This window comes from Lolium rigidum, chromosome 7 (assembly GCF_022539505.1).
Source record: "Lolium rigidum isolate FL_2022 chromosome 7, APGP_CSIRO_Lrig_0.1, whole genome shotgun sequence".
NCBI classification, from domain to species: Eukaryota; Viridiplantae; Streptophyta; class Magnoliopsida; order Poales; family Poaceae; genus Lolium; species Lolium rigidum.
This window is the reverse complement of record NC_061514.1, coordinates 327,895,909-327,908,007: the sequence shown is the minus strand read 5'-3', so window position 1 is coordinate 327,908,007 and position 12,099 is coordinate 327,895,909. Positions and strand designations below refer to the sequence as shown.

At 43.1% G+C, this 12,099-nt stretch overlaps 1 protein-coding gene across 1 annotated transcript; it reads right to left on the bottom strand.

Moving 5' to 3' along the window:
• Window positions 1-8,173: 8,173 nt before the first annotated feature.
• LOC124673389 (3-hydroxyindolin-2-one monooxygenase-like) lies at window positions 8,174-8,570 on the bottom strand. The gene has a single exon (XM_047209475.1). The coding sequence runs from the start codon at window positions 8,564-8,566 to the stop codon at window positions 8,174-8,176; it is 393 nt and encodes a 130-aa protein (XP_047065431.1). The 5' UTR covers window positions 8,567-8,570.
• Between the last annotated feature and the right edge of the window lie 3,529 nt (window positions 8,571-12,099).

Genomic DNA, 12,099 nt, shown 5'->3' with positions numbered 1-12,099 from the left:
ATGATTTCCTATGCACACCTATTGCTCCACCTGCTACTACAGCGGAATTCTTTGAAATTAAACCTGCTTTACTAAATCTTGTTATGCGAGAGCAATTTTCCGATGTTAGTTCTGATGATGCTGCTGCCCATCTCAATAATTTTGTTGAACTATGTGAAATGCAAAAGTATAAATATGTAGATGGTGACATTATAAAATTAAAATTGTTTCCTTTCTCATTAAGAGGAAGAGCTAAAGATTGGTTGCTATCTCTGCCTAAGAATAGTATTGATTCCTGGACTAAATGCAAGGATGCTTTTATTGGTAGATATTATCCCCCTGCTAAAATTATATCTTTGAGGAGTAGCATAATGAATTTTAAACAATTGGATAATGAACATGTTGCTCAAGCTTGGGAAAGAATGAAATCTTTGGTTAAAAATTGCCCAACCCATGGATCTGACTACTTGGATGATCATCCAAACCTTCTATGCGAGGACTAAATTTTTCTTCGCGGAATTTATTGGATTCAGCTGCTGGAGGTACCTTTATGTCCATCACTCTTGGTGAAGCAACAAAGCTCCTTGATAATATGATGGTTAATTACTCTGAATGGCACACGGAAAGAGCTCCACAAGGTAAGAAGGTAAATTCTGTCGAAGAATCCTCTTCCTTGAATGATAAGGTTGATGCTATTATGTCTATGCTTGCGAATGATAGGACTAATGTTGATCCTAATAATGTTCCATTAGCTTCATTGGTTGCCCAAGAAGAACATGTTGATTTAAACTTCATTAAAAATAATAATTTCAACAACAATGCTTATCGGAACAATTCTAGTAATAACTATAGGCCATATCCTTATAATAATGGTAACGGTTATGCTAATTCTTATGGGAATTCTTACAACAATAATAGGACTACACCCCCTGGACTTGAAGCCATGCTTAAAGAATTTATTAGTACACAAACTGCTTTTAACAAATCTGTTGAGGAAAAGCTCAATAAAATTGATATTCTTGTTTCTAGAGTTGATAGTCTTGCCTCTGATGTTGATCTTTTGAAATCGAAAGTTATGCCTAATAGGGATATTGAAAATAAAATTGTTACTACAGCAAATTCCATCCAAGTTAGAATTAATGAGAATATAAGATTAATGGCTGAAGCTGCGTGCTAGGTGGGATAGAGAAGAAAATGAAAAACTAGCTAAAAAGGAAAATGTAGCTAAAGTTTGGACTATTACCACCACTAGCAATGCTAATGATTCACATGTTGCTGCACCTCCTACTATCAATGGTAAAATAATTGGTGTTGGCAATGCTTCTACTCCTAGTGCAAAGCGCGCAAAATTACTCGAACTCGCTAAACTGCTAAAGCCGCTTGTGATAAAACTGCTGAAATTTTTTCCAACCTTGGGGATGATAATCCCATTGCTTTAGATTGTAATGATTTAGATTTTGATGATTGCCACATCTCTGAAGTTATAAAGTTCTTACAAGAACTTGCTAAGAGTCCCAATGCTAGCGCTGTAAACTTGGCTTTCACAAAACATATTACAAATGCTCTCATAAAAGCTAGAGAAGAGAAACTAAAACTTGAAACTTCTATTCCTAGAAAGCTAGAGGATGGTTGGGAGCCCATCATTAAAATGAGAGTCAAAGATTTTGATTGTAATGCTTTATGTGATCTTGGCGCAAGTATTTCTGTTATGCCAAAAAAAGTCTATGATATGCTTGACTTGCCACCATTGAAAAATTGTTATTTGGATGTTAATCTCGCTGATAATGCTAAAAAGAAACCTTTGGGGAAAGTTGATAATGTTCATATTATGGTTAACAATAACCTTGTCCCCGTTGATTTTGTTGTCTTGGATATTGAATGCAATGCATCTTGCCCCATTATATTGGGAAGACCTTTTCTTCGAACCGTTGGTGCTACTATTGATATGAAGGAAGGTAATATTAAATATCAATTTCCTCTCAAGAAAGGTATGGAACACTTCCCTAGAAAGAGAATGAAGGTACCTTATGATTCTATTATTAGAACAAATTATGATGTTGATGCTTCATCTCTCGATGTCACTTGAGATACACTTTCTGCGCCTAGGTGAAAGGCGTTAAAGAAAGCGCTTATGGGAGACAACCCATGTTTTTACTACAGTATTTTTGTTTTATATTTGTGTCTTGGAAGTTGTTTACTACTGTAGCAACCTCTCCTTATCTTAGTTTTATGTTTTGTTGTGCCAAGTAAAGTCTTTGATAGTAAAGTAAGTACTAGATTTGGATTACTGCGCAGTTACAGATTTCTTTGCTGTCACGAATCTGGGTCTACCTCCCTGTAGGAAGCTCAGAAAATTAAGCCAATTTACGTGCATGATCCTCAGATATGTACGCAACTTTCATTCAATTTGAGCATTTTCATTTGAGCAAGTCTGGTGGCCTAATAAAATCCATCTTTACGGACTGTTCTGTTTTGACAGATTCTGTCTTTTATTTCACATTGCCTCTTTTTCTATGTTGGATGAATTTCTTTGATCCATTAATGTCCAGTAGCTTTATGCAATGTCCAGAAGTGTTAAGAATGATTGTGTCACCTCTGAACATGTGAATTTTTATTATGCACTAACCCTCTAATGAGTTGTTTCGAGTTTGGTGTGGAGGAAGTTTTCAAGGATCAAGAGAGGAGTATGATGCAATATGATCAAGGAGAGTGAAAGCTCTAAGCTTGGGATGCCCCGGTGGTTCACCCCTGCATATTCTAAGAAGACTCAAGCGTCTAAGCTTGGGGATGCCCAAGGCATCCCCTTCTTCATCGACAACATTATCAGGTTCCTCCCCTGAAACTATATTTTTATTCCGTCACATCTTATGTACTTTGCTTGGAGCGTCGGTTTGTTTTTGTTTATTTGTTTTGTTTGAATAAAATGGATCCTAGCATTCACTTTATGGGAGAGAGACACGCTCCGCTGTAGCATATGGACAAGTATGTCCTTAGGCTCTACTCATAGTATTCATGGCGAAGTTTCTTCTTCGTTAAATTGTTATTTGGTTGGAATTGGAAAATGCTACATGTAGTAACTCTAAAATGTCTTGGATAATTTGATACTTGGCAATTGTTGTGCTCATATTTAAGCTCTTGCATCATATACTTTGCACCCATTAATGAAGAAATACTTAGAGCTTGCTAATTTGGTTTGCATATTTGGTTTCTCTAGAGTCTAGATAATATCTAGTATTGAGTTTTGAACAACAAGGAAGACGGTATGGAGTCTTATGATGTTTACAATATGTCTTTTATGTGAGTTTTGCTGTACCGTTCATCCTTGTGTTTGTTTCAAATAACCTTGCTAGCCTAAACCTTGTATCGAGAGGGAATACTTCTCATGCATCCAAAATACTTGAGCCAACCACTATGCCATTTGTGTCCACCATACCTACCTACTACATGGTATTTACCCGCCATTCCAAAGTAAATTGCTTGAGTGCTACCTTTAAAATTCCATCATTCACCTTTGCAATATATAGCTCATGGGACAAATAGCTTAAAAACTATTGTGGTATTGAATATGTACTTATGCACTTTATCTCTTATTAAGTTGCTTGTTGTGCGATAACCATGCTTCAGGGGACGCCATCAACTATTCTTTGTTGAATATCATGTGAGTTGCTATGCATGTCCGTCTTGTCTGAAGTAAGAGAGATCTACCACCTTTATGGTTGGAGCATGCATATTGTTAGAGAAGAACATTGGGCCGCTAACTAAAGCCATGATTCATGGTGGAAGTTTCAGTCTTGGACACATATCCTCAATCTCATATGAGAATAATAATTGTTGCCACATGCTTATGCATTAAAGAGGAGTCCATTATCTGTTGTCCATGTTGTCCCGGTATGGATGTCTAAGTTGAGAATAATCAAAAGCGAGAAATCCAAAATGCGAGCTTTCTCCTTAGACCTTTGTACAGGCGGCATGGAGGTACCCCATTGTGACACTTGGTTAAAACATGTGCATTGCAAAGATGTTGTAGTCCAAGCTAATTAGGACAAGGTGCGGGCACTATTAGTATACTATGCATGAGACTTGCAACTTGTAAGATATAACTTTCATAACTCATATGCTTAATTACTACCGGTTACAAAATTGTTTCATGTTTTCAAAATAAAAGCTCTAGCACAAATATAGCAATCGATGCTTTCCTCTTTGAAGGACCATTCTTTTACTTTTATGTTGAGTCAGTTCACCTATCTCTCTCCACCTCAAGAAGCAAACACTTGTGTGAACTGTGCATTGATTCCTACATACTTGCATATTGTACTTGTTATATTACTCTATGTTGACAATTATCCATGAGATATACATGCTACAAGTTGAAAGCAACCGCTGAAACTTAATCTTCCTTTGTGTTGCTTCAATACCTTTACTTTGATTTATTGCTTTATGAGTTAACTCTTATGCAAGACTTATTAATACTTGTCTTGAAGTACTATTCATGAAAAGTCTTTGCTTTATGATTCACTTGTTTACTCATGTCATTACCATTGTTTTGATCGCTGCATCCACTACATATGTTTACAAATAGTATGATCAACGTTATGATGGCATATCACTTCAGAAATTATCTTTGTTATCGTTTTACCTGCTCGGGACGAGCAGAACTAAGCTTGGGGATGCTTGATACGTCTCCGACGTATCGATAATTTCTTATGTTCTATGCCATATTATTGATGATACCTACATGTTTTATGCACACTTTATGTCATATTCATGCATTTTCTGGAACTACCTATTAACAAGATGCCGAAGTGCTGCTTCGTTGTTCTGCTGTTTTTGGTTTCAGAAATCCTAGTAACAAAATATTCTCGGAATTGGACGAAACGAAGACCCAGGGGCCTATTTCGCCACGAACCTTCCAGAAGACCGAAGAGCATACGAAGTGGGGCCACGAGGTGGCCAGACCACATGGCGGCGCGGCCAAGGGGGGGCCCGCGCCGCCCTGTGGTGTGGGCCCCTCGTCAGGCCCCCGACTCTGCCCTTCCGCCTACTTAAAGCCTCCGTCGCGAAACCCCTGATGCGAAAAACCACGATACGGAAAACCTTACTGAGACGCCGCCGCCGCCGATCCCATCTCGGGGGATTACGGAGATCTCCTCCGGCACCCCGCCGGAGAGGGGATTCATCTCCCGGAGGACTCTACACCGCCATGGTCGCCTCCGGAGTGATGAGTGAGTAGTTCACCCCTGGACTATGGGTCCATAGCAGTAGCTAGATGGTTGTCTTCTCCTCATTGTGCTTCATTGTTGGATCTTGTGAGCTGCCTAACATGATCAAGATCATCTATCCGTAATACTCTATGTTGTGTTTGTCGGGATCCGATGGATAGAGAATACCATGTTATGTTAATTATCAAGTTATTACATATGTGTTGTTTATGATCTTGCATGCTCTCCGTTACTAGTAGAGGCTCCGGCCAAGTTTTTGCTTTTAACTCCAAGAGGGAGTACTTATGCTCGATAGTGGGTTCATGCCCGCATTGACACCGGGACGATGTGACGAAAGTTCTAAGGTTGTGTTGTGCTGTTGCCACTAGGGATAAAACATTGGCGCTATGTCCGAGGATGTAGTTGTTGATTACATTACGCACCATACTTAATGCAATTGTCTCTGTTGCTTTGCAACTTAATACTGGAAGGGGTTCGGACGATAACTCTGAAGGTGGAATTTTTAGGCATAGATGCGGTTGGATGGCGGTCTATGTACTTTGTCGTAATGCCCAATTAAATCTCACTATACTTATCATGCCATGTATGTGCATTGTTATGCCCTCTCTATTTGTCAATTGCCCGACTGTAATTTGTTCACCCAACATGCTTTTATCTTATGGGAGAGACACCTCTAGTGAACTGTGGACCCCGGTCCATTCTTTAATACTGAAATACAAATCTGCTTGCAATACTTGTTTTTACTGTTTTCTCTCGCAAACAATCATCTTCCACACAATTCGGTTAATCCTTTGTTACAGCAAGCCGGTGAGATTGACAACCTCATCTGTTTCGTTGGGGCAAAGTACTTTGGTTGTGTTGTGCAGGTTCCACGTTGGCGCCGGAATCCCTGGTGTTGCGCCGCACTACATCCCGCCGCCATCAACCTTCAACGTGCTTCTTGGCTCCTCCTGGTTCGATAAACATTGGTTTCTTTCTGAGGGAAAACTTGCTGCTGTGCGCATCATACCTTCCTCTTGGGGTTCCCAACGAACGTGTGAGTTACACGCCATCAATTACTATTACCACTCATACTCATCCATATTACTTGCATCTCACTATCTCTTCGCCGAACTAGTGCACCTTTACATCCGACAAGTGTATTAGGTGTGTTGGGGACACAAGAGACTTCTTGCTTTGTGATTGTAGGGTTGCTTGAGAGGGATATCTTTGACCTCTTCCTCCCCGAGATCGATAAACCTTGGGTGATCCACTTAAGGGAAACTTGCTGCTGTTCTACAAACCTCTGCTCTTGGAGGCCCAACACTTGTCTACAAGAATAGAAGCTCCCGTAGACATCGGTGGCCTTGGTTGAAGATTTGCAAAAGCTGGCTAAGTGTGTATATGAGTGAAAATGGGATTTTCTCCCTATTTGATTTCTCTCTTTTTGATTTGGTTTTTCTTGACTCCAAAGTGATTCTTATTAGTTTAGGAACATTTCCAAACCATTGAAACCATTCCAAAAGGTCTAGCTCAAAGATTTGCAAAAATGGCCATAACACATAAGAGGTGATGTGTCAAAATTTCTTATTCTTCTAAATGGTTCCCCTTGCTTTACTTGAGCATGGGTTAGGGTCCATTTAGGGTTAGATTAGGTTTAGAGAGGGTTTCACACCATTTGGGTAAGGTATAGGTGCATAGAACAAGATTTGGTGAAAATGGTATGTGCCACATATGCCTCTATGCATATGTTGCATTTGATTTTTAATTTGACTTGGCTTGACCCAATTGGTGTTGTTGAGTGTTGAAATGGTATAGAGGAGTGATCCAACCATTCACAACAAGTCCAAGGGTCAAGCTCCTCAAATTCACAAATTTGCTATTTTACTCTCATATGCCTCTATGGCATTTTTAGTTTCTTTTTAAAATCTTTGGTTTCACTTTGGATTTGGTTTGATAAGTACTAGGCAAGGTTTATGAAGGTTTTTCCAAACCTCTAATCAAAGTAGAAAGGCCTAGGGTAAATTTTTCCAAAAATAGCCGTAGGCACATAGGCCCTTTTCTTATTTAAATTCTTTTTATTTTATTTTAACTTGGATAGCAAAAAGAGGGTGAGGTTTAAGGTTTAAGATCATTTCAAAATACTATAACAAGCAATCATGGCAATTGCACAAGAATTAAGCAAGATCACTATGTATCAAACTTAATTTAAGAAAAGTTTTGTTGGTTCCAAAATTTGGAAAAAGGGAAATTCATTTTCTTTGTTTTGAAAATTTTGAGATGTTACACATTGCCGCCCCTTTCTCGCGCCGCTAGCAGAAGCTGGTGATGGATCTTGGCGGGCCCAAGATCCAACAGCCGCCGCCACCACCATCCATTGCCGGAGGCCGTGGAGGAGGAGCCGCCGCCGCACATCCAGGGACGCCGTCCTAGACGCGGAGCACGCCGAGCCGGAGGTTTCCGCCCCAGCCACCACCGCCGGTCACCGCCTCCAACAGCCCCCCCCCGGCAATTTGGCGCCGGGGCCCGCCGCCACCATGGCCAGCGCCGACGGCAGCGGCGGAGGGAGAGAAACGGAAGGAGGGAGATCAGCCCCCGGTGGCGCCCTGGGGAGCGCCACGGGAGGGAGATGCGTTTTCTGTTTCTCTCCACCATAAATAACAGATAAATATGATAATAATCATGTAGGGAAATTCATATGCTTCTTTAATAATGACATTACTTGGAAATATTTGATCAAGATATTGCCACAAACACAAATCTAGGTGTGGACTACTCCAAATGTATCATGGAGACAACATATGATTTGATGGAGGCTGGCTTTCCCCCTCCAGTCTAGCTGAGAGGACAGGCTGCTTCAGCTTTATTCAATAATATACATGTGCTTACCAGGAAGTCCAAAAGCACGATATTATTGCGATATGTAGTAGACAATCTATTTAGAGTCCTCAATCTAGTGCGCACAAAACGCACAAGACCTTTCATGAACCACGATGTTAGTCTTGCGGCAGCAGAGGCACAAGGAGGAGCTTCTCCTTGCGGTGCACAGTGATCCCAAATGATTCAGCCATACTAATGCCACCTTCCTGCGCCGATCCATGTGGTAGCTTCCAGTCGAAGTGGTACATGAGATTTGCCAGCATGATCTCAATGGTCACAATGGCGAAGTTGATGCCGGGGCATATCCTTCGACCGGCCCCAAACGGGAGGTAGAGGAAGTCGTTCCCCTTGTAGTCTATGGCCGCGGCGCTGGCGCCTTCCAAGAACCGCTCGGGCATGAACTCCTCCGTGCTCTCCCAGCCGCTGGGGTCCCTCGCGAGAGCCCAGCTATTGATGATGACGCGCGTCCCCGATGGTATGGTGTAGCCATTGATGTCGCAGCTGGCCATGGATATGGTGTAGCCATTGACAGCGCTGAATCTTTCTCATAGATTTGGGCGATGTCGTCGTGGCCCAGCTCGACGGCCCAGTAGAGCGGCGAGGCGCCCTCCGACAGCGGCACGCGAGCCAGCTGCGGGTCCTCCGCCATGAGCAGGGTGATCATGTCGCCGTCCCTCGAACGAACCGCGTCGTGAAGCACCGTCTCTCCACGCTTGTTCTGCACACTCAGTATGGCCTTCACCTTGTCGTCTACGTCGCTGCCGCCGCCGTTCTCGGATCTTGCAAGGAATACGAGATGGGCGACCATTCCGCGGTGCCTGGCACGGGCGGCGCGGTGCAGGGGCGTATCGCCGTTCTTGCTCCGGGCGTTGAGGAGGAGGTGTCTGGCCTTGCCATGAATCATGGACGCGCTCTTGAGGAACTGCTCGCCGTCTCCCTCGAGGCAACCACGTGGAGGAGGGAGTCCCGCTCAGCGGCTGGCGCTATTGCGGCAGAAGATGGCATGACCCCAGCATCGACGCCGTCGGCGACAACTTGCTCGATCTCGATGGGAATGACGTGCTGAGGTGCCCCAAGCTCCGCATCTCCTTCGCCGCTGAGAAGGAGGTGCTCAAGCCGCAACCAGTCGCCGCGCCGGGCGGCCATGAGCAGCTGGGGATCATGCGGCTTGTTGCTATGCACCTGCAGGCAGCTGGGATTAGGAGCTTGCTTTGTGTTACAGTTCTCTGGAGCCATATTCTTGGTTACAGTGGCACTAGCTAGCTGGTAGTACGTGCGTACGTGTACATCCTCGATCGAGGAGCACGTATAAATCAACGACGACTAGTACATGTAAAAAGGCTGAGGAGGGGAATAAAAATTTTGCTCAAACCACACGTAAAGGGCATACACAAGCAAAGCAATTTGAGATGGCCAACCAGCAGGATACACGCTGAAAAACCTTGTACTGTTGAGATGCTCCTACACACATGCCAAGCAATAAATTATTCGTCACAAGACTGGGCACCCTTCCTGTTAAGTACTTTTACATGAATGAATAAATCGAGGACCTAGCAGTTTTTTTTGGTAACTAGCTTAGACAACATACAATAATTGTTTTCTTCCTAGACCGGAAATTTGCCATGTGCATGTGGTGCTATGGTATACCATTTGTACGTGCATATAAAGTTTTACTGAAATGGAAATGCAAAAGGCCAAGTCTATATTTAATTAACCGATGTTCCCGAGTGCTCTTCTTTTGAGTTTATGGCACCAATCGCCAAAGGACAAAGAGGAAAAGAAGTGCTTGTAGATTTTTTTTCTTTTTTGCTTTTACAAAACATTGCGGGTCGCTTATGCAATGTTTGGTTCGAGGGGTAGATAACGATCGGATGGAACCATTCCAAATTTTATGTATGAGATGATCCATTTGAGTGTTTTTTTCATTGGTTCATTTGATCTCTCTATCAGAAATATGGTGGCACAAAATAATAAACATCGATGCCAAAAAAAAGAATGCATGGTAAATACAAGTGCAAGCTCATGATTGTCAAGTACGATGCTTGTATATGGTCATCATCTCCTAACGTTAACATACTCCTCATCCACGGAAGTATGAAACCAATACTCCCTCTAAGCGCATGAATTCACAATATGTAGTAGCTTAGGTACAAAGGACATATCATTGCCTGAACTGCTATGTATGAAGTTGGGCATTGGTCCTTGGCCTTATATGGGACATACCCTTCTTATCCTTAGTAAGGTGGTTTGAGAAGAGTGCCAACATGCCTAAGTGATTTTGCATCGAGCTAATCACAACACACTTCAACTCTAGCTAATGCACAATATTCTCACAGCGGTCCTATATCTAGATTGATTAAGTATCTAGCATTAGGACGGAAGAAAAATCCTATACGACCTGCCAAAGCGATGGACCACCTTCACCTAGCGACACGTAACAAACTGATCAGTCTCATTGCAACGAGCCCTAATTCACACTTGAAAAATCCCTAATCCACTTCTCTCACATCGAATCCTCTGCTTGCTCTGCAGCCACGACCACCATCGGCCGGCGAGCCGTTCCTGCTGCTCTCCCCGACGGTAGAGGAGAACACTCCTCGGTGGCCTAGCAGCTCGCTCCCGACGAAGGAGGGCAAAACAAAAAACAAAAAACAACATAGAAACAATTTCCCACAGAAAACAACTCAAAAAGAAAACAATTTCCCATGGAGTGGCATCCAAAGAACCATTTTCTTCGGCGAAGCAAGAATTTCACACTCCAACAGCAAAGCCGACAGGGCAAACCATAGCGGACGGTCGGCCAACAATCCTACGACAAAATTTTATATGGTTCTTTAGTAATGACAATCATTGGAAATATTTGATCAAGATACTGTCGAAACACAAAATCTGGGGGTAGACTACTCCAAATTTATCATGGAGGCAACATAGGATTTGATGGAGGCCATTCCAGTGGCTTTCCCCGTCCAGTCTAGCTAGCTGAGAGGGCAGGCTGCTTCATCTTTATTCAATAGTAATTTACACATATGCTTACCAAGAAGTCCAAAAGCACGATATTCTTGCGATAGGTAATATAGTCCTGAATCAATCTAGTGCGCACAAAACGCACAAGACCATGCATGCATGAACCACGAAGTTAGTCTTGCGGCAGCAGAGGGACGAGGAGGAGCTTCTCCTTGCGGTGCACAGTGATCCCAAATGATTCGGCCATACTAATGCCACCTTCCTGCGCCGATCCGGACGGTAGCTTCCAGTCGAAGTGGTACATGAGATTCGCAAGCATGATCTCGACGGTCACGATGGCGAAGTTGATGCCGGGGCATATCCTTCGGCCGGCCCCAAACGGGAGGTAGAGGAAGTCGTTCCCCCTGTAGTCTATGGCCGCGGCGCTGCCGCCTTCCGAGAACCGCTCGGGCATGAACTCCTCCGCGCTCTCCCAGCCGCCTGGATCCTCGCGAGAGCCCAGCTATTGACGATGGTGCGCGTCCCCGACGGTATCATGTAGCCGTTGATGTTGCAGCTGGCCATGGAGAGGTGGGGCACGAGGAGCGGCGCCGGCATGTGGAGCCGGAGCGTCTCCTTGATCACCGCCTTGAGGTAGGCCAAACCGCCTTGTGTGAACTGTGCATTGATTCCTACATACTTGCATATTGTACTTGTTATATTACTCTATGTTGACAATTATCCATGAGATATACATGCTACAAGTTGAAAGCAACCGCTGAAACTTAATCTTCCTTTGTGTTGCTTCAATACCTTTACTTTGATTTATTGCTTTATGAGTTAACTCTTATGCAAGACTTATTAATACTTGTCTTGAAGTACTATTCATGAAAAGTCTTTGCTTTATGATTCACTTGTTTACTCATGTCATTACCATTGTTTTGATCGCTGCATCCACTACATATGTTTACAAATAGTATGATCAACGTTATGATGGCATATCACTTCAGAAATTATCTTTGTTATCGTTTTACCCGCTCGGGACGAGCAGAACTAAGCTTGGGGATGCTTGATACGTCTCCGACGTATCGATAATTTC

Coding starts and splice junctions, on each gene's coding strand:
- LOC124673389 (XM_047209475.1), bottom strand. CDS start 8,566: ATGGCCAGCTGCGACATCAATGGCTACACCATACCATCGGGGACGCGC.